Genomic DNA, 19,157 nt, shown 5'->3' with positions numbered 1-19,157 from the left:
ACGAATGATGGAGGCCACTGTGCTCATTGGGACCTTCAAAGCTGCAGACATTTTTCTGTATCCTTTCCCAGATTTGTGCCTCGAGACAATTTTGTCTTGGAGGTCTACAGACAATTCCTTTGACTTCATGCTTGGTGTTTGCGCTCTGACATGCAGTCAACTGTGGGACCTTATATAGACAAGTGTGTGCCTTTCCAAACCATGTCCAATCAACTGGATTTACCAGAGGTGGTCTCCATTTAAGCTGTAGAAACATCTCAAGGATGATCAGTGGAAACAGGATGCACTTGAGATCAATTTTGAGCTTCATGACGAAGGCTGTGAATACTTACATTAATGTGATTTCTTAGATTTTTATTTTTAATAAATTTTCAGAACTCTTAAGAAAACTTTTTTCACATGGTCATAACGGGGTAATTTGTGTAGATTTTTGAGGAAAGAGATTAATATACCGGTAATACAATTTGGAATAAGGCTGTAACATAACAAAATGTGGAAAAAGTGAAGCGCTGTGAATACTTTCCGGATGCACTGTATACTAAATTTAATATTCTAAAAACAAGTTAGCTGTACATAGTAAATAGTTTGCAACTGGGATGCACCAGGGCTTATTCTAGAATCAGAGCCCAAAATTGAGATGTAATTTTTTGACTGATCAGCTAAATTTAGGACAGAAGAGTTGGGGTGATTGACATGTTGGAAGAACTAGTCAAATTTAACTTCAAATCAGACACTCAAATAATCTGTTATGGGTGACCATATACCTAGAGCCTGCAGGAAACAACAAAGACCAGCAGATCTGGAGATGATGCAAGAGTTTTATTTAGCATTAAATTAGTTTGACATCCATCATAACTACAAAAAAAAGAGGAAAAAAAATAAAATGTGTGATCTGACAAATGGCTTACCAATGTTTTCCATAACATCAATGAGCTTTTTAAAGTTTAAAGGCTACTTCAGTGGTGCAGTTTGCTTTAGTGGCATTTTCATAAAATTAATCTGTGTTGTCACAGTGTTTAATTTTCTATGCATCTCTTCATCAGGTGGTGCTTGCAAAAAAAAAATAATAATTTGATTTAGAACCACTAAGGCAAAAAAAAAAAAAAGACAAAAGACAAATTCACCAACAGCATCATGCGTACAGAAAGAAAGCTTTGTATTACCTTTAAAGCCTTTCTTAATTTCGCAAGCTCTATGTGTCTAGACGCACAACTAAGACAGACAGTGATACCAGGACTAAACAAGACCAACCCATACTGATATGCGCCACATAGTGGAGGCATTTAACATGGCACTTCACCATAAAAAAACATATATTACACCAAAATGGTGATATCCTATGATGATATTCAATCGCAGATATGTTTGCTGTATCTTGAAGGATGCATTTTGCATTTACCTACTTATGTAAAGGTTACAAACCTATGATACAGAATATATTTCATACAGGGGCTTTAAAAGCTATCTGCCTTCGGACATAACTTTGCTCCAGTGGCTATTACCCTGCTTTTGTTAAGCGACTGCTAAACTGTTTTTTCGTTTTCTTTATTTTATTGTTAATGCAATTCAATTGAAATTATATCTGAGCATCTGTATAAATAAAAGCCAAATGACACAGAACAAGGTGCAAAGGCCTTTCATAACTCCTTATACCTGATTGATAGAGTCAAACAAATTTGGACCAAATTTGGTACTAATTTACATTAAAGGAGATGTAATTATACTGTTCAGTGCAACAAAGTAAACAAAAACGATTAAGCTCATTGCAGTAAATAATACTGCAAAACTTTAGTTCAAGGTTACTATAATTGTAATCCTTTACAACAGAAAAAATAAATGAACAACCAATAAAAAAAATAACTAAAGGCCATCAAAAAAATACCATTACTGTGTCCATGTCTGTGCCCATGCATAACTTCAAGCAAAAGTGCACTCTCTCAGCTCAAATTACAGCAGTCTTTACAATACAATATAAAAAGCAACAAATTTAGGGTTGCCAGTATTGCACACTTTCACAACCTTGGTAACTGCTTGTGGGCAGAGCGAGGAGGAGAGAGAAAGCAGAGGTGGAAGATAGAATGATGGAATTCTGATATTAAAAATAGACATGGAGGTAAAATAACTAAATTATTAGGAATAAAAAGGACATGAACAACATAAGACGCAGGGGAAGATAAAGCAATAAAAAGAGGCTCTTTTCCCACAATGAAAGCATGTAAGTACACACTATATTTGCATTTAATAATAATAATAATAATAATAGCAACAATAACAATAATAGCTGTTGACCAATCGCTGTGGCTCAGTGGTGGGTCAACAGAGGCAGTTAAACATTCTGGAGACTTTCGGAGTAATTTGTCCACAGCGGTTGTTGGTAGAAGCAGTGGTGTGTCTTTAGAAGAAGTGCCACCCAGTGACTAAGGTACAGCAAAGGGGACCCAGCGCAGCTAGTCTGGTAATATTGGTGCTTTCTGTGCTAAATGCTGCAGTCTAGCTTTCTGTCGTTTTAGAAGCAGAGTGTCTGGCCTCCTGAGAGGAGTGCAGGGGGCTGATAAAAGTGATTAGTCCTGGAGTTCTTTGTTGATGTCTACAGCTATAGCTTTACGTTGTTGAGGTCTTTGGAGAGGCTCTGCAAATACGCCTCATGGATTGCAGTAAGGAAATGGGCATCGTTCTGAAAGACAAAAACAGGAACAGATCATCAAAAACTGAACAGTGCTAATGCTAATAATTTAATACTGACCTTTACAAGGATTTTTTTTAGGTTCATGCAAAGTTGTCTCTTTACGCAGGACCACGCGGTGGTCAAGGAACATCAGCAGCAATGCACTGAATTAACTCTTCAGATTTAACTGTGACTATAATTAACTAAATGTCACCATTTAACACTTAAAAAGATTAGAATTCCACGATACACAATAGATGTTTCATTAAATACAGGTGCTTCACTGACACTAAACACAGTTTGCTGTTTTTTACAGCCAAATCAGCAGCTGAGGTCTGGTTAAACCCAGATACTTAATTGTAGTTTAGTTTGATTCAAGTGTTGTAACTAGGGCTGGGTAATGTTGTAAAGTTTTTGATACAGATATGATACCTTAAGTTCAATCCAGATACCCAAACGATCATTTTACGCTAACTTTTTCTTAATTGTAACAAAACAAAAAGAAAATGAAAATGAATAAATAAATAAATATTTCTTGTTAACACAAAAACAATGAGCATGTTTGTGACACTTTATTAATTACAAAAACAATAGCATTACTCGTGTTGTACCCCCCTCCACACTATCATTTCCATTATTCTATTCTTTTATTCTTTGTTATTATTATTATTATTATTTATTATTTCTATAATATACGTCCATCTATAATATACGTCCATTTCAGCGATAATGAACATTTTACGTTATTCCAAAATGTGTTTGTAAAAGTCACACAGCCAGCTAGCTGATGCACATGATGGATTTGCCCAAACATTAAATATTTTTTTAAAAAACAAAATATATTTGTTTGTCTATAAATGGAAACAAAAAGATCTGTAGAGCAAATTTTCAAGCTTTTACCAAAACTGTGTATTTTATTATTATTAACCAGGCCTGGAAATTTCCATGAACATTTTAAATTCCATGAAGTTTTTTTCGTGACCGTATGGACCCTGCTTGTTTAGAGTTTGAGGGACACTAAACTGATCTAATCTATCACACTGTGGGTGGGCTTTCTGTTTGTGTGTGTGTGTGTGTATACCTTTATCAGATGTATCAGAACATCCTGCAGCTGTGTCTTGTTGTACAATGCTGGTGGTAATTCTGCACTCCCCAGGGTGCTGGGCGGTGATGCTGGGGGGGCGGGGTGTCTCTGAAGCTCAGGTACTTTTGCAGCAGACTGCTGGAACGCACTGGGAGAAAGCAGTAAAGCCTCCAATCCTGGCACCCCTAGCCCTGTCTTCTTTGCATTATAAAAAAAAAAAAAAAAAAAAAACATAAGAAATTAGGAAACAATATTCACGAGTAACACAGTGATAAGGAGCATAGAGCTCAAAAATTAGAGAAATTAACCGTTATAGTCACTACCATGTTTTTATATAGATGTTTAATTAGTAGTTCTACATTTTACACATTCCATCTCCATCCAAATGATGATAAATGTACTAGAGCAAAGTTTGTAAAAATGGCTTGCAAAAATATTCATATCCCTTGAGGTTTTTCTACATTTTGTCACCTTACAACCACAAACAAATGTTTTGTTAATATTTTAACAAAACATTTGTTTTATTAAAACTTTAAGTGATAGACAAACACAAACTAGCACATAACTGTAAAATGGAACAAAAATGATAGTTTTAAAAATTATCAAATAAAAATCTATTCATCTATTCAAAAACTATTCATCGCTATATCAATACTTAGTTAAGCCACCATTCGATGCAATCACAACTGCCAGTCTTTTTTTTTGCAGCCTTCAACCGCTCCTCCCCCCCCCCCCCCCCCCCACCCCCCCACCCCCCCCCTTGGATCACCATGTATTTAGCTCTATCCATTTACCAATCAAATCTGACGAGCTTCCCAGTCCCTGCTAAAGAAAAGCATCCCGACACCATGATGCTGCCACCGCCATGTTTCACAGTGTGTTCAGGGTGATGAGCAATGTTTCTTTTCTGCCATACATAATAGTGCTTTGCATTTAGACCAAACTGTTTCAATAACACAACCCTGTTTAAACTTCTCCACAACTTTATCTCTGACCTGTCTGGGGAGTTCTTGGTCTTCGTGATGCTGTTTGTTCACTAGTGATCTTTAACAAACCACTGAGGCCTTTACAGAACAGCTGTATTAATACTGAATCTAAAAGTACACAGCTGGACTTATTATTAAATAATTAAGTGACTTCTGAAGGCAATTCAGAGTGGGATTATATTCAGGGGTTTCAGAGCACTGGTGGATGAATACTTTCGCACACCACACATTTCAGATTTTTATTTGATTAAAACCATGGTAAAAAAAAATGTTCAAGGGTCATTAATACTTTTGAAAGCCACTGCATGTATTATGTTTGATCATATTCACAAGAACAGTCAAATAAATATTGATTAAAAACAAATATTTTATTATTTCATATTCCATTTTTATATGTGAAATCAGAAAACTGATAACGGGAGGTTTCCTGTTTTCTGTGTACCTATTAAAAAATGGTTAATTGGTGGTTTCCCATTTCCTGTTTTTAATTTCTGAAATTGAAACTGATTGGCCAAAACATACCCTGACCCTCCTCTCACAACAGTTTCCACTGCACTGATAAGCTGTGTGTGTTAATTACAGGATGTGTACTCACAGGTATGGTTTTGACAAGACCCTGGGCCTGGGGCTGTGCAAAAGTATCTGCTTCTTTTGTCTGTCAAAACGAGAAAGAGAAAGACTGAAAGAGTGAGACACATGGAGAAAGAGTGACCGATACTGATCTGCACATCCATAATGTGAAGGTACACCAGCAGCTCATTTAAGGGAACAGCAATGTAATAAATATTATTAATTCGTTTATTGTTGGTGTAAAAGCTGGGTATGCAAGCAGCATGTTTATTTGTATGTATAAGGAGCGGGGGGTGTACCTGTGCAGGTGCTGTGCTGGTAAAGGCAACCGGAGCTTTAGGTGTGGGATCTCTGAAGCTCTGCGGTGTGACCAGTGTGCTAGGTATGAAGCCAGGCACTGGAGCTGGTTTGGGAATCCCATGCCCTTCCCCTTGAACAGGATTTATATACTGAGGTGCAGCTTGAGGGCCAGTCTGACCTCGGGGTCCTATGAGTGCTGGAACGTTCTCTGTGCCACTCGGGGCCATAAGTCTTGGTGAAACACTGTGCTGGGGGTCCCGGGAGCCACCAGCCTGGAGAAGAGGCACCAGGCCTGGACCTCCAGGATCAGCCGTGAGACGGGGAGTGAGGAGAGGCTCCAGGGGGAGAGGAGGAGGGCCGTAAGTCAGCCTTTGGAGGAAGCTCTCGCCTGGGGTGGGCTCAGAGTGGTTGTGGCCAGGTGGAACTGGAGGTGCTGGATCTTTGGGTAAAGAGCTGCCAAACAGCTCCTCTACAGTGATCTGCTTAACCACACTGTGGGTGGGCTGCACACATAGAAGAGAAGATGATGTTAGCATCTCCTGAAAGAGCCTCATGAAACAAAGCAGTTTTTAAATAATAAAAATTTCATTAGATTTTAATTAGTGGCGTGAATAGATTCAAATATTTATCGAATTAACTGTGATTAATCGCACTCGTTCTTCTTAAGATGCAAGTTTTTATAGTGGATATTGAAATGTTAATAAAAGCATGAAGGTAACAAATGCATTTATATTTATATTGTGGTGTCAATTTAACAGGGTTCATACACATTTTTAACCAATAAATTACCATTATTTTTTCATGAGTTTTCCATGACATCAAGGCATGTTCATGACCATACGATTTGTAAAACATCAGTGCAGACATGGAAAATAAAACCAAAAATCAACTAAAACTATAACCGAAATTGATTATAGTAGGTCTAAAATGAAACTGACACACAATCTTTAATAATAAAATGTGTATCAGATCCTTAGAGCTCCATTATGTAGGGCTAAATTACTGAATTAACTCTGAGCTGACGTATTTGTAGCTCAACATAGATTTTCTCCATTGATAATCAAACACACTGATCTGTAGACCAAATGTTCATGACATTTCCAAAACTTTGAGTGTTTTAATTTTTTTCCAAAACTAATCCAGGCCTGGAAATTGCTCTTTTCAAATTCCATGACTTTTCCTGTTTTTTTATATCCGTACGAACCCTGATTAAAATACTAGTATTTACTTGTATGTTTCAGTGGATATAAAGCCAATGTGGGGCGCTGGAATAACAAATGAATGATAAATTGGATAGAGGAAACTGTTTACATTATTGAAAACATCTCTGCTTGGTTGCAAGGATTTCTTAGTTAGAATTTAATCAGCTGAGAATTAAAAAATTCAGGAAGTGTTTGGTATTGCAAACATGCTCACAAAAGGGGGGGATGACCATTTAAATGGTCTGGGGGAAATGGGTAACAGCCAGTATTTAGTAATGTGTACAAGAGCTCCTTACTTAAGTGTGTGAACATGTTTGTAGCTATGCTGAGAGCTTAGAGAACCAGAGTGTGTTTTTGTTGTGCTGTACAACGGAGATCACTAGATCAAGCTCCTTTCTTTTATTTCTGTAAATAACACCAAAAATGTGCTTTGGTGCAGCATTAGTTCTTCTATTAACTAATAAATAAGTAAGTGGAATATTGCCAGAGTTAGTCTGAGTGTCCTATCTGCTCCATGTGCTTCGTGTTTCACATGCCCCAACTATTTATACACTGAAAATTCTTTAATCTAATTATTACAGTACAGCTTAGAAAATATAGTTAATGTGGGTAAAAGACAGAATGTGCCTGAAGTAACTGTACCTTCTCCTGCTGAGCAGCAGTCATGCTCTGCTTTGTGTTCTCTACTTTAATTGGATCTGAAGTCTGAGCCACATCTGGATTTACCTGCAGATCAGTCTCATTAGACTGATTCTACACATAAACACACAAACATTTATTGCATAAGCCATGCAGATAATTGCATTTCAAGTACAATAAAACATAGTATGGAAGTTTAAAAATCAGAGTTGTTCCTGGCACCTACCCTGTTGTACTCCTCCTTGGCCTTGCTCAGCAGTTCCAGTATATCCAGCGGTCTGGTCTCCACACAACCATTAGTTCTGCCCCGATCTGGGGACGTGTGCTGAGCCCTCAGTGCCTCCTGCTTCACTATTCTAAAAACACAGACACAAAGAACACACATGAAGACGCAGTGCCATAATGTCACTGGTTAAGTGGTTCAGATTTCAACCAGTAGAGGGCAGTAACACACTGTAAATAACACACAGTACCAGTCTTCTCATCACAGAACCTACTGTAGAGATTAGCACTTACTTGAGACTTAGAGCATAAAGCATGGAATAAAGATATTATATATGTATTTATAAATAACCTGATCTTCTGAACCACATTAATAGTTTAGCTCCACTTCAACTCAGGTACTATAATTTTAGAATTCTGACCACTTTTAATGATCAGTACTGTAAAGCTCTCCAGCTGGGAATCCACTGAAAAATTTGTCAGTATCTGCCAATATCAATCCAGATTCTATACTTTGGGAAATGCAAATGCACAAAAATAAATAAATAAATAGAAAGATAGATAAATAAATAAAAAAGTTGTTAGTTAAGGTTTTTTTAATTCCTCTTTTGATTATTAGTAAAACAACAGAATTAAAAGTACTAGCCTTTTTTATCACAATATCACAAAATAAACAAGTACTAAATAGCCAAATAAATGCTTTCCATTCAAATAGGCACCATTTCTTAAATAAAACCAAACTTAGTGTGTATCTCAGGGTAGATTTGATGATTTTAATTAGAATATATTAATGTGCTAAGTTACTGAGTTTATATATGAGTTTTAAGGTAGGAAATAAACAAATAGTGTCGCTGAATAGTTCACATTTTCTGATGTGTTCTTTTCCACCTTTTCCCCATCCTTAAATCCTTAACGTTTTTGTCCATGATCCTATCACGTGGTCAGGAATCAGGGCTGATCATGTGATAGGATTGGGGACATCCCTAAAAATAATGAAAACCATTTAGTATTTATTTTTATTTTTTTGGGCTACATTCAAATTTACAACATTTAATTTATTCAAACACAGTTTTATTAGGTCAGAACTGCACAGGTGCGTGTGCATTACACCCAGATGGCCCATGTGAGAGTAACCTGGTCTCTATGGTAACATGCACCCATGGCAACAAGCTGAAACTTGTTGCTAGGCTCCCGTGCGAGTTCCTCAGTGACCGATCACCCGAGGACACATCGCTTTTAGCCAGCGCTGATTTTCATTTCCAGTCTTGGTTTGGTTTAATAATCTGTAATTTACATTCAACTGATACTTACTGTACCATCAGCTGGGCGATGCGCTGGCAGTCCGCTTTGTCGTAGAACCAGATACTGTAGATGCCCACTGATGGAGAGAGAGAGAAGAAGAAGAGAAAAAAAGGAAAAAGACTTAATTATTGTAAATAATAATGAAATAGCTGTACATGAAAGATTCCCTGCATGCTTCTTAGTCTTATGCTTACTCTTTATGATTTTATAATTGGTATTGTAGTGGTATGGGTCTAAAATAATAATATTTTTTGTTGAAATTACAAATTGCTGAAAAATATTTCATTAATTTCATAATATATTACAGCAATTTAATAAAATTTGCTCAAACAATTTAAACCGTCCATTGTCCATTATGTTAACACTACCTTACGAACTCTTATTTTGTAAAAAAAAAAAACAATAAAACAGTGTAGCATAAAAATAACGCAAATTAAACAAAATACAAGATATTATAAACTACCCCAAAGAGCAGAATAGCACTCATCACCATAATATGGATTTTAAAATCTCCAAAATGACAGATTATTGCATAAAATGCAATATAGCACACCTCCACTGTTCATACTGTAGTCATTCAATCAGAGCTGTATACAGAATATTAAGTGCATGCATACAAATGATAAACAAACAATCGTGCAATAAAAAAATACATAAAGCTTCACAGTAAATATTAAAACAAATACATAATGAACTTAATATCCTCCCCAGCCAAATTAGAAAATTACAACAATATTACTGTGTACCTTCATTTAATCAGAGCTGTACACACAGACGAGTCTTCATCTCACAGATCTGATTCAAACCAAGAAAACTTCTTCTGTCACTTCGACAGCTCCGTCAACTTTTTCTCACAGGTGTCGCTCAGAGAACACACACAAGCTTTAACACATCACTTTTTTTCTCCGTCACACTCTCCCCCTCTCTGAGGAGAGCTGCAAGACTCTGGAGACTTTACCTCCTTCCCACTTCTCTGCCTGCCTTCCTTCTCCCACAACAACCTTCCAGACTTCTGTTACATACGATCAGCACAGTCACGACTGAAGCACCATGAACGAAGGTCTACCACAGCTCTGTGCACTTCTCTTTATTTGTCTGACATTGTAAAAGACTCTGCATGTCGTGATGGATATCTAAGCTGGACCAATGCTCAAACCACAGCCTGTTCTTCTCAGAAACTCGGGAACGTCAGTCCTCGAGCTCAGACATCAGACGCCAGACATCAGGAGGAACTTTAAGGGGCATTATAAGGGACATGTGTAACTGTCTGGAAAATGGATCCAAGCAGCAGTGACTGCACTGAGAGGATGCTTCTGCTTGGGGTTGCCTCCAACCCCCACTATGACATCTCTGACCTCCGCCACAAGGGTAAAATCGTCTTTCAGAAGACACTCGGGCGATGTTTCAACGGTCAAAACAGAGGTAAGTTTCTTCAGCTTTATTAATTCCTATAACTCCACCAAACTGCAAAATAACTTGCTGAAAAATCACTTCTCAAGGAGAAGCCTAGGATTAGGGCTTTACAATAAATTGGACTTTTATGGTTATCAAGTTTTCACAAACACATTGAATGAGCAGCAATAACATTGTGAAGAACAGCGAATTAACTGATATTACACGTGTGCTGTAACAGACAGAGAGCGGCCCTTACACTGAAGAATGTGGTCACATGACACAAATAGGCTGGAGGTAGAGGTCTACTCTGAAGTTGCACACATCAAACTACTTCTTAGCTTGGGAAAATGTTGTACTTTATTTGCAGAAAATGATAAATGGCTGAAATAACAAAAAGGATGCAGAGCTTTCAGACCTCAAATAATGTAAAGAAAACAAGTTCATGTTCATAAAGTTTTAAGAACTCCAAAATCAATATTTGGTGCAATAACCCTGGTTTTTAATCACAGTTTTCGTGAACCTTGGCATGTTCTCCTCCACCTGTCTTACACGCTGCTTTTTTCAGCTTGGATTGATGGCTTGTGATCATCCATCTTCCTCTTGATTATATTCCAGAGGTTTTTAATTTGGTTAAATTAAAGAAACTCACCATTTTTAAGTGGTTTCTTATTTTTTTTGCCTGAGTTACATATTTGTTTTACATATCGTACACCCCTACCTAGGATAGTAGTTTTTTTCACAGACCAAGTAATGAAGCAGCACAGAAAATGCACTTCATAAAGCACATTTTGACCCTTTTTGTAATACAAAAGGTCCCATATCAAACATTTTATTTTATTTCTTAGAAAACAAGCACTAGCTCTATCATTATTCAGTAAATGTATGTTAGATTAAAAATTGTTTTATCATTTATGTAGGAGAGAAAATAGGCGAGGGTATCCCATCAAGTCCTGCAAGTCTTCATACAGTACAAAACAATAAATCAATTTCTTAGGTTTGTACTAAACAGACATCTTCAAGAACAGAGTAAATGACTGTTTCCTCAGCTCATTTAAATATTTATATAACAGGCCGTTTACTACATACTATGGTATTTATTAGGTGTACCGTAAATGCTGCACTGACAGTTCCAAGTGACTCTAAAGTATGTCTAAATATGCACTGACAGTAACTACCACTGTACGCTTTCCGCAAATTGGAAAGCTGCAGAACATCCTGGAAATTGTGTCATGCTTGTGAAAGACCTCCCTTTTTATACTTTATTACATAATACAGGCCCGTAGCCAGCATTGTTATGGGGGGGATCTTTTTCCTCCAAAAGTGGACTTCATTTGGCTCTCTACTCCAATGCCCCCTAAATACACGAGCACACTTCAAACCTTTTAATTTAGACATATTTTATTTATTATAAGTTTGTTGTGAATCTGTTGTTGCTGTCCTTATGAACCTAGACTTCATTGTCTGTCTCTGTTGTTCACCTCAGTTGTCTGTTGCTTTGTTCCATTGTCTCTGTTGCTGCCCTCCATTGTTTGTCTCTGATGTTGCTGTCCTTTATTGTCTATCTCTCTACTATTGACATAAATAGATAAGAATTACTTCACTATCGGTATTGTCATTAAAACTTAAACATGAATTAATAATAATATAAATTGAAGTGTTCTGTCTTATTCAAATCTTCCTACAACTGTGCTGGGACTTCGTTAACTTAACTTAACGTTAAACACAAAGCGAAACACAAGCAGATTTAAACTCTAAACACAGTTCCGTAATCCGGAGAGGCAGACGGTTAGAATGGTGTATAACATGTCCGCATTCGATCAAATATGGACGTAGGAAAAACGCAAATATGAAAATCATATTTCATAACTAGGCATATTTCGCCCTAAATGTTTATTTTCTGAAAGGAGATACGGTTAAATAGGCTAGATAACTGAAAAGCTTTAAAATGGCATATTGGGTGTCTATTGAACCTATAAGTATTCATAAACACAGCCAGATATTAAATATTATATTTTTCTGGCCCGCCGGCGGGCCAGGGCGTGTTAAGAGGTTAACCCCCTTTTTACACCTCTATACTGTATTTTATATATGGAGAGTAAAATACACCCTAGCTTGATCGTCAGCATTGCAAAGTGAGTGACTGAATGTTATTGTCACTTAACCTACATTTCTTAAAATTCAACTAAAATCCAGACTTTGGAGTTATCCCAATAATAACAGTAATAATCCGGTGTTACATGTACAATATACTATTGGGCTTAGCCGAGCCCGGCACTGTTAATGCAGGGGAGTTGTAAAGAAATAGAAGCCCTGCACTCAGCAGCTTACCGATTTTGGGCCTTTTTTTGAACAAGTCACCAATATTTTGGGACAATGTTACCGCCGTTTTCTTCCGTTTTCGCTCCTTGTCTTCTTTTTTACCCATTTTGTCAAGTAACTTTCCCCTGATTCTTATTCTTTCCACAAGCTAAGAACAGAAACGGGGGAATTGCCGCCACCTACTGGATTGGTGTAAAACAGTCTGAACAAAATGTGTAAAGAGAAACATTAACCATTTTTCTTACTCGTCACTACTCTGGGGGCAGGAGGGGAGTTGGGGTGGCTGAGGGGGGGGATGGGGGGGATCGAACGAACCCTTCGATCCCCCCTGGCTACGGGCCTGCCATAAGGTATCTTAATGTTCTTTGTTTTAGTTTTAATTAGTATTTAAAACAGGTCAACAAGACCTGTATAATCTTTACAAAAATTATTTAATACCAATAACTCCAAAAAGTGCAGTCATTTAATACCACCGTTAACATTGTTAATTTCATACCAAAATATTTTTTTAAAAATAAACGTATAAATGGATCAATAAAATAAACAATTCAAGTAATGTTATTGGGAGTGTATTTATATTAGTGGTGTTAACTGAATAAAAAATCTGATTAATCATTATCAGAATTATGTGACTAATTGTGATTAATCATATTTTGTTTTTCTTTTTAAGACCAAGCTTTAAATAACAGCCAAGAAATAAGTGTTGATTTGCTCAGTTATATTTAGAATATTGGTTTAAATCACTTAATTTTCAGGAATCCATTTTATTATAAGTAAAATCATTATCGATTTTGTTATGTGTGTTATGCCATGCACACTAGAGACTTTTTTTATACGTATAGATTACTAAAAATCAGAGTAGTTACTATAGCAGTTTCATAGAAGAAATAAAATGCTAGTGTAGCTCCATATTCTTTTATCTTTATCAACCTGAAAATAGGAACCATGTACCACCAGCTGTGTGTGAGAGAATCTGAGTATAACTTGTCATGTGAACAATCCCCCCCTCCCTTTTTTTTTAATTAGGTATTAAAGTTTCCAGATTAAACGTGTTACATGTTGACAGCCCTATTTCATACACTTGTTTTTGCATATTTAAGCTGTGGTCAACTGGTTTGAAGCGGGAAGCCGTTTGACCAATGCTTGATGTTGATGCAGTAAATCAAGTAGATCAAGGCGGTCTGGCACTCGAGACAAACAGTCCTCAATGCTACCGAACATGGCCTCTTCCAAAGCTCTGCGTTCTTTCATAGCTGGCCTCAATATTGATGGAAACTCATAAAAATAGAATGTAGCCTGACATGATCTAAAATCTGTATACAAACAGCAGCAGAGACCCTCATTCCTGGAGAGCCTAACATCTGAAGTGTATTTGGAAGAAGTATGAACTTCTTTTGATCTTAAGTATCCGAACGTAACTCTTCAAAATATCGAGAGTGTAAGAAATTCCTAAAGTGTGAGAGTCACAAAACATGTCTGGATAAGCAGAAAATTTGATTCAACATAGTGTAATTTACAATTTACAACTGGTCTTTTTAATGTGGATTTAGCAGTGTGCAATTTCCCAATAAAAATCTTTTTGGGGCTTTCTGAGATTTAGATTTAGCATCAATTAAACAACAACTATTTACAGTTTACAGCATTTACAGTTTAAATTAAGAAAAAGTAAAGCAAATACCAATACCACTCACATCTGGAATGAATGTGTGGTCGTTGCTCTGTGGTCGTGGTTAAATCATCAATTAAAAGTCATACAGTAAATTATTCTACTCGGCTGCCTGTACACAGTGTAAACCTGTTTACACACACAAAACTACACTTTCTGCCAAGTCCTTCAACACTTAAGAAGTCTTGATAAACCATCTCCTCACTGAGGGGAAAACAACCAGAACTTAAGAAGTCATGCATGAACAGATCACAAAGCAGGTCAAAGACAGTCGAAAAAAAAAACAGTCTGTTTGTTTGGCTTTCTTTGGAAACTAAATACGACAACATTACAAACATTCCTAATGGGGAAAGGAATTTCACAAAGCAGTATCTCAAGGGTACCTTATCTCATGTTCTTTTCCATCTCTGAAGTTGAAATCGTGCTCAACTGCAATCTCTGCAGGCCCAGCTTCAAATAAACACCCATATTTGGTAGGGAAATTAAAATCTCAGCCTTCCAATATAACTCACTGACAGATAAAGATCATATTCCCATTACACTCGATGTTATTAAAATGTCATTTCAAGCACACGCTCTAAATTTTCACCATAAGCCGATGGAAAGCTTTTATTTTTATAACATTAAACTTTAATTATATATCCAAAATAACATACCTAGACTGATCACAGTCTTCAAAAGGCAAGTAATGAAAGCAGTCTAAATTTACATCCATTAAATCATAGGTAAATTTAGTATTACAGATGTCAGAATTAATCCAAATTTATCTGGGATTCTGACAATCTAGGCATAGGGAATCAGAACTTTAATCCTAAACAAGTTCTGAGTGTTTGTTTTAAATCTGACGTTCTTAAAGCACTATTAACAAACATTGATGCCCAACCAGTGTCACTGGGGAGAGTTCTCAGAAGATAAGCGAACAAGTTCAGTTGGAGTTTGGAAGTATTTTACAGAGAAACAGAAAAAACATCATTATATCTGAAACTATTGAAAACTATTGTGGAAACACTGGATGTTTCTGAGGGTAGATCTACACACATTTCTTTGTTTTTAAATCATGATTGAACACACTAAAAACACTCTTAAACAATGGTCACTGAAATCAAATTAAAATAAGAGCAAAATGCCTTATTATATAAATTGTTACACAAAAAGGGATTTTATCTCACAATTTATTAGCAGACATTCCTAATTATAAAAGTTTATACATGAAGTCTAACATTTATGCCATTTAGCTGGCATCTAGAGTAATCTGCATCTAAATTATAAAACCTGACCGGTGCCATAAATGCGTATGACAGGTGTAGACAGTGGTAAACAAGAGATTTTTGCATCAAGTGTGAGATTTGGTCACTGACAGAACCAAAGGCAATGCAATATACTCGAAAGACTCTAAGAAGCCAATGCACTTCTTACCTAAATGGACACATCAAACCAACTTTTTTTATACAAAGAGTGTATAACACATTACAACAGCGTACCAAAGAGTTATGCTTCCCCAAAGTTTTGCAAAATTTTATGTAAGTGTTTTTCAATACAAGTATTTGGGCTATCAAACTCCATGCTAGTACTTAAACAAAAGTGTGGACACTTACAGCTTGCATTCCTGTAAAGCAGGAAAGGGTCCTGAAGCTGAAACTCCAAGTCTTTATTGATTGGCTCCACCAAGTTCTCTGTGCTCAGACGATTCATGATAGTGAACCCATGATGGGGTGATGCTGACCTGCAGAAATAGAGAATTCTCTTCTAAATACAGTACATGAGCAAAGCCAACTGATTATACAAATTAGAGAATACTTACCTGGCATAAACAAATAAAGTGCCTTCAATGTCAGTTTTTTCCTGTGAAAAGGAAGTTACACGTTAGTATGTGAAATTGTTGGGCTTTAAAGATATTACTCATATCTGAGCACAAGTAAAAACTACACACTTGTGTTCAAAACTTGTAAAGAATAAGAATACAATAAAAACACAAAATAAACACTCATAAATAAACTACAATTACCTGTCCATAGTCCTGTAGACATAACTTTTTTTTTGTATGGACACATATACACACATTATTATGATTACTATTATTGTTTTTTTTATTATTAATGGTGTATATATATATATATATATATATATATATATATATATATATATATATATATATATTTTTTTTTTATTATTATTATTTTTTATTATTATAAGAAATATTTTTGGTAACTAAATCCCCTGATTTTAACAGACTCCATCCTCAGCTCAAATTTGAAAAAAAAAAAAAAATAAATAAATTAAGGAGTAGTTTGGAAGGAGCACTGAGTGATGTATGGGTTTAGGGGCGGGACAGAAGGGAGGGCTGATTTGCATATTGTGAGTACATGAAAACATCTTTACCTATAGAACAGTTGAATCTGTGAAGGCACTGCAGAGGCAGAAGTCAACGCAATAAAATCGTGTATTAAAAGGTATTAAAGGTTAGGAAAAGTTTAGAACTATTTTAAACAGGACTGATAATTGATGATTTTATTACTTCAGAGGAACACATTTAACTCTTAATGACAAAAGATTATGATTTGGGGTTAAGTACCCCTCTACTGTAACTAGAGTAGGTTAGTTTAAGTTATCCTGAGGCTGGACAGACTAGCTAAGTTAGCTACACACCGTAGTTTAACAGCTGCGTTATTTACAGTGAATGAGAGAACTCGGAGCTTCAGCATTAAACACAGAGAGAGAGAGAGAGAGAGATAGCTAATCGGCTAACTGAGCTAACTTAATCACTCCGCCACAGCCTAAAAAAACACCCGCTTACCCACTCGCTGGCTTTAGAGTTAAACTTGTAGAGCGCGACCTGTCCGGTAACGTCGAGCAGCTTGTTGATATACGGGTCGTAGTGCTGCAGGGCCGCCAGGCTCATCAGATGCCCCGCTTTATTCACTGACTCCATCTTGCACACTGGCCCGCGGCTGCACGGAACTAATTGAGGGGAACACAGCACCGCTTCGCTTTCTCCTTCCGGAGGAACGCAGGTGGCAACAAAACACTGGTTCCGCGTGGTGTATAAAATCAAATGAAAGATTTATTATAAATGTAAAGGTGAGTAAAAAACTTGGGTGCAAGTTCCCACTAGTATGTAGAGAACAATATTTACAACATAGAGTAGAATAAATAAAATAAAATAGAAAGTATACAATTAACTTAAGCAATATACACAATTACTTTATATATTATATAACTCTATAACATTATAGACATATGGTATTGCACTGTAGATGTAAGGTAAAATATATAGATATTACAATGCTATATACATGTGCAGATATCTAGAATATGTGTGTGGAAGTCCACAAGGTGACAAAGTAACTATGAGTAAAGTGCAAATAAATAAAATAAATAAACAAATAAATAAACGTACAAATAATTATGTACATTTAGCAATAGAGGACATTAAAGTCCATGGCAGGGCCTGAAGGAGGCCAAATGGAAATAGTGGGATAGAGGAGGTAAAAAGTAGTTAAAAGTAGTTATTTTAGTTTATTTATTTTTAGTTAGTGGTGTTAGGAAAGTAAGTGCTCTTTAAAGATCTCTGCCTTTAGGAGGTTCTTGAAGATAGGGAGAGATGCTCCTGCTTTGGTAGCAGTATGTAGTTTGTTCCACAATTGGGGAACTATGTAAGAGAACTGTCTGGATTGCTTTGTGTGAATGTTTGGTAAATCTAGACAACGTTCCCAGGAGGAACGCAGTGGCTGGGAGGTAATAGACATTTAGGGTGAGTGCTGTTCCTTCATCACCTTGTAGGCAATTGTAAGAGCTTTACATTTAATGCGAGCAGTCAACGTTAGCCAATAGTAGCCAGTGGAGCTCAGTGAGCAGTGGGGTGACATACAGACTTGCCAATTCTTCTGGAAGTTGCAGGAGTCTACTGCATATCAGTAAAGATTGCCTGATGACCGCAGGTCACAAAATCTCCAAGAAGAGAGGGTACTGATTTGCCTGTTCTCTGGAAAGAGTCTGAGTCAGCCAATCAGTTTTAAGTGTGGGCGGACAGTGTTTTTTTTTTTTATGGCTCCCATCAAAACTCCTTGAAATTAATTTTTGCAACTTGGGATGTCTGGACATGCCTGCTGGTTTTGGTTGGTTAAAGACCAGGCATGCTGCTGCATTTTGGACCATCTGTAGTGGCTTTGCTACAAAGGCCGGGAAACCCTTTAGCGATTTCTCTTTTGAGACAATGACGGATTAAAACATTATATCTCTAAAATGAACATATTTTTTTCCTAATTTCATGAACTTCAAAATGAAATACATTTTGCAGCATTTCTATTGGAATTTTGAGTATAAATTTCAGTTGCATTAATTTACTGTTTCCTGTCAACACCAGGATATCCGGCACATTGCTGATTTGATTGCCTGTCAGATCTCACTGTGGGGAATGATGATTTAAACGTCTCACAAGATCAAATCTTTTCCAGAATCAGTTGGTTCATTTGATTCGATCTCCCAAAAGCTTCACTTTTGCCATCACTAAAACAAACAAACTAAAACAAAAGAAAAAACATAAAAACAGCAACACAATCAACAGGATCAAATAATGCATGGCAGAGAACAAAGGAAAACATGGAGTACATCATACTGTATATATGCACACAGACACAGACAAGGAACACCTGGCCAGGTTAACAAGGGGGCATGGTTACAAAAGAGACACAGGTGGGAACACTTATGACAAGGCTGGGCTTGGGCGGAGACAAAAAAAGAGCAGAAGACAGGAACATAAAGGACCAAGAAAAAAAAAACCAGACAATCGTAGGCTTAAGGTGTAACA

The 19,157-nt window shown here is 36.6% G+C and overlaps 2 protein-coding genes across 16 annotated transcripts in view; one reads left to right on the top strand and one right to left on the bottom strand.

Moving 5' to 3' along the window:
* Positions 1 to 804: 804 nt before the first annotated feature.
* On the bottom strand, positions 805 to 17,326 carry dcp1a (decapping mRNA 1A). 4 transcript variants are annotated; one of them, XM_007237028.4, is made up of 10 exons: positions 17,145 to 17,326; positions 16,152 to 16,192; positions 15,946 to 16,073; positions 8,980 to 9,046; positions 7,673 to 7,802; positions 7,450 to 7,533; positions 5,605 to 6,108; positions 5,331 to 5,390; positions 3,747 to 3,947; positions 805 to 2,674 (listed from the first exon to the last, which is right to left on the bottom strand). In XM_007237028.4, exons 1-10 carry the CDS (start codon positions 17,277 to 17,279, stop codon positions 2,594 to 2,596), a joined length of 1,431 nt encoding a protein of 476 aa, XP_007237090.3. In that variant the 5' UTR covers positions 17,280 to 17,326; the 3' UTR covers positions 805 to 2,593. The 4 variants fall into 4 exon arrangements, with proteins under 4 accessions (XP_007237090.3, XP_007237089.3, XP_015457866.3 ...); XM_007237027.4 differs by having other exon boundaries at positions 7,450 to 7,560; positions 17,145 to 17,325; XM_015602380.3 differs by having other exon boundaries at positions 3,747 to 3,944; positions 7,450 to 7,560; positions 17,145 to 17,325.
* cacna1db (calcium channel, voltage-dependent, L type, alpha 1D subunit, b) overlaps positions 9,880 to 19,157 on the top strand; it is a 140,585-nt gene continuing 131,307 nt past the window's right edge. For all 12 annotated transcript variants that reach the window (XM_049486269.1, XM_049486272.1, XM_049486274.1 and 9 more), the window contains exon 1: positions 9,880 to 10,392. In XM_049486269.1, the coding sequence (XP_049342226.1) occupies positions 10,245 to 10,392 (148 nt within the window). In that variant the 5' untranslated portion in view covers positions 9,880 to 10,244. The remainder of the gene's footprint in view (positions 10,393 to 19,157) is intronic.

Source organism: Astyanax mexicanus, chromosome 12 (genome assembly GCF_023375975.1).
Source record: "Astyanax mexicanus isolate ESR-SI-001 chromosome 12, AstMex3_surface, whole genome shotgun sequence".
Lineage (NCBI taxonomy): Eukaryota > Metazoa > Chordata > Actinopteri > Characiformes > Acestrorhamphidae > Astyanax > Astyanax mexicanus.
Note: the sequence above shows the minus strand (reverse complement) of the source record. Positions and strands in the feature narration are given on the sequence as shown.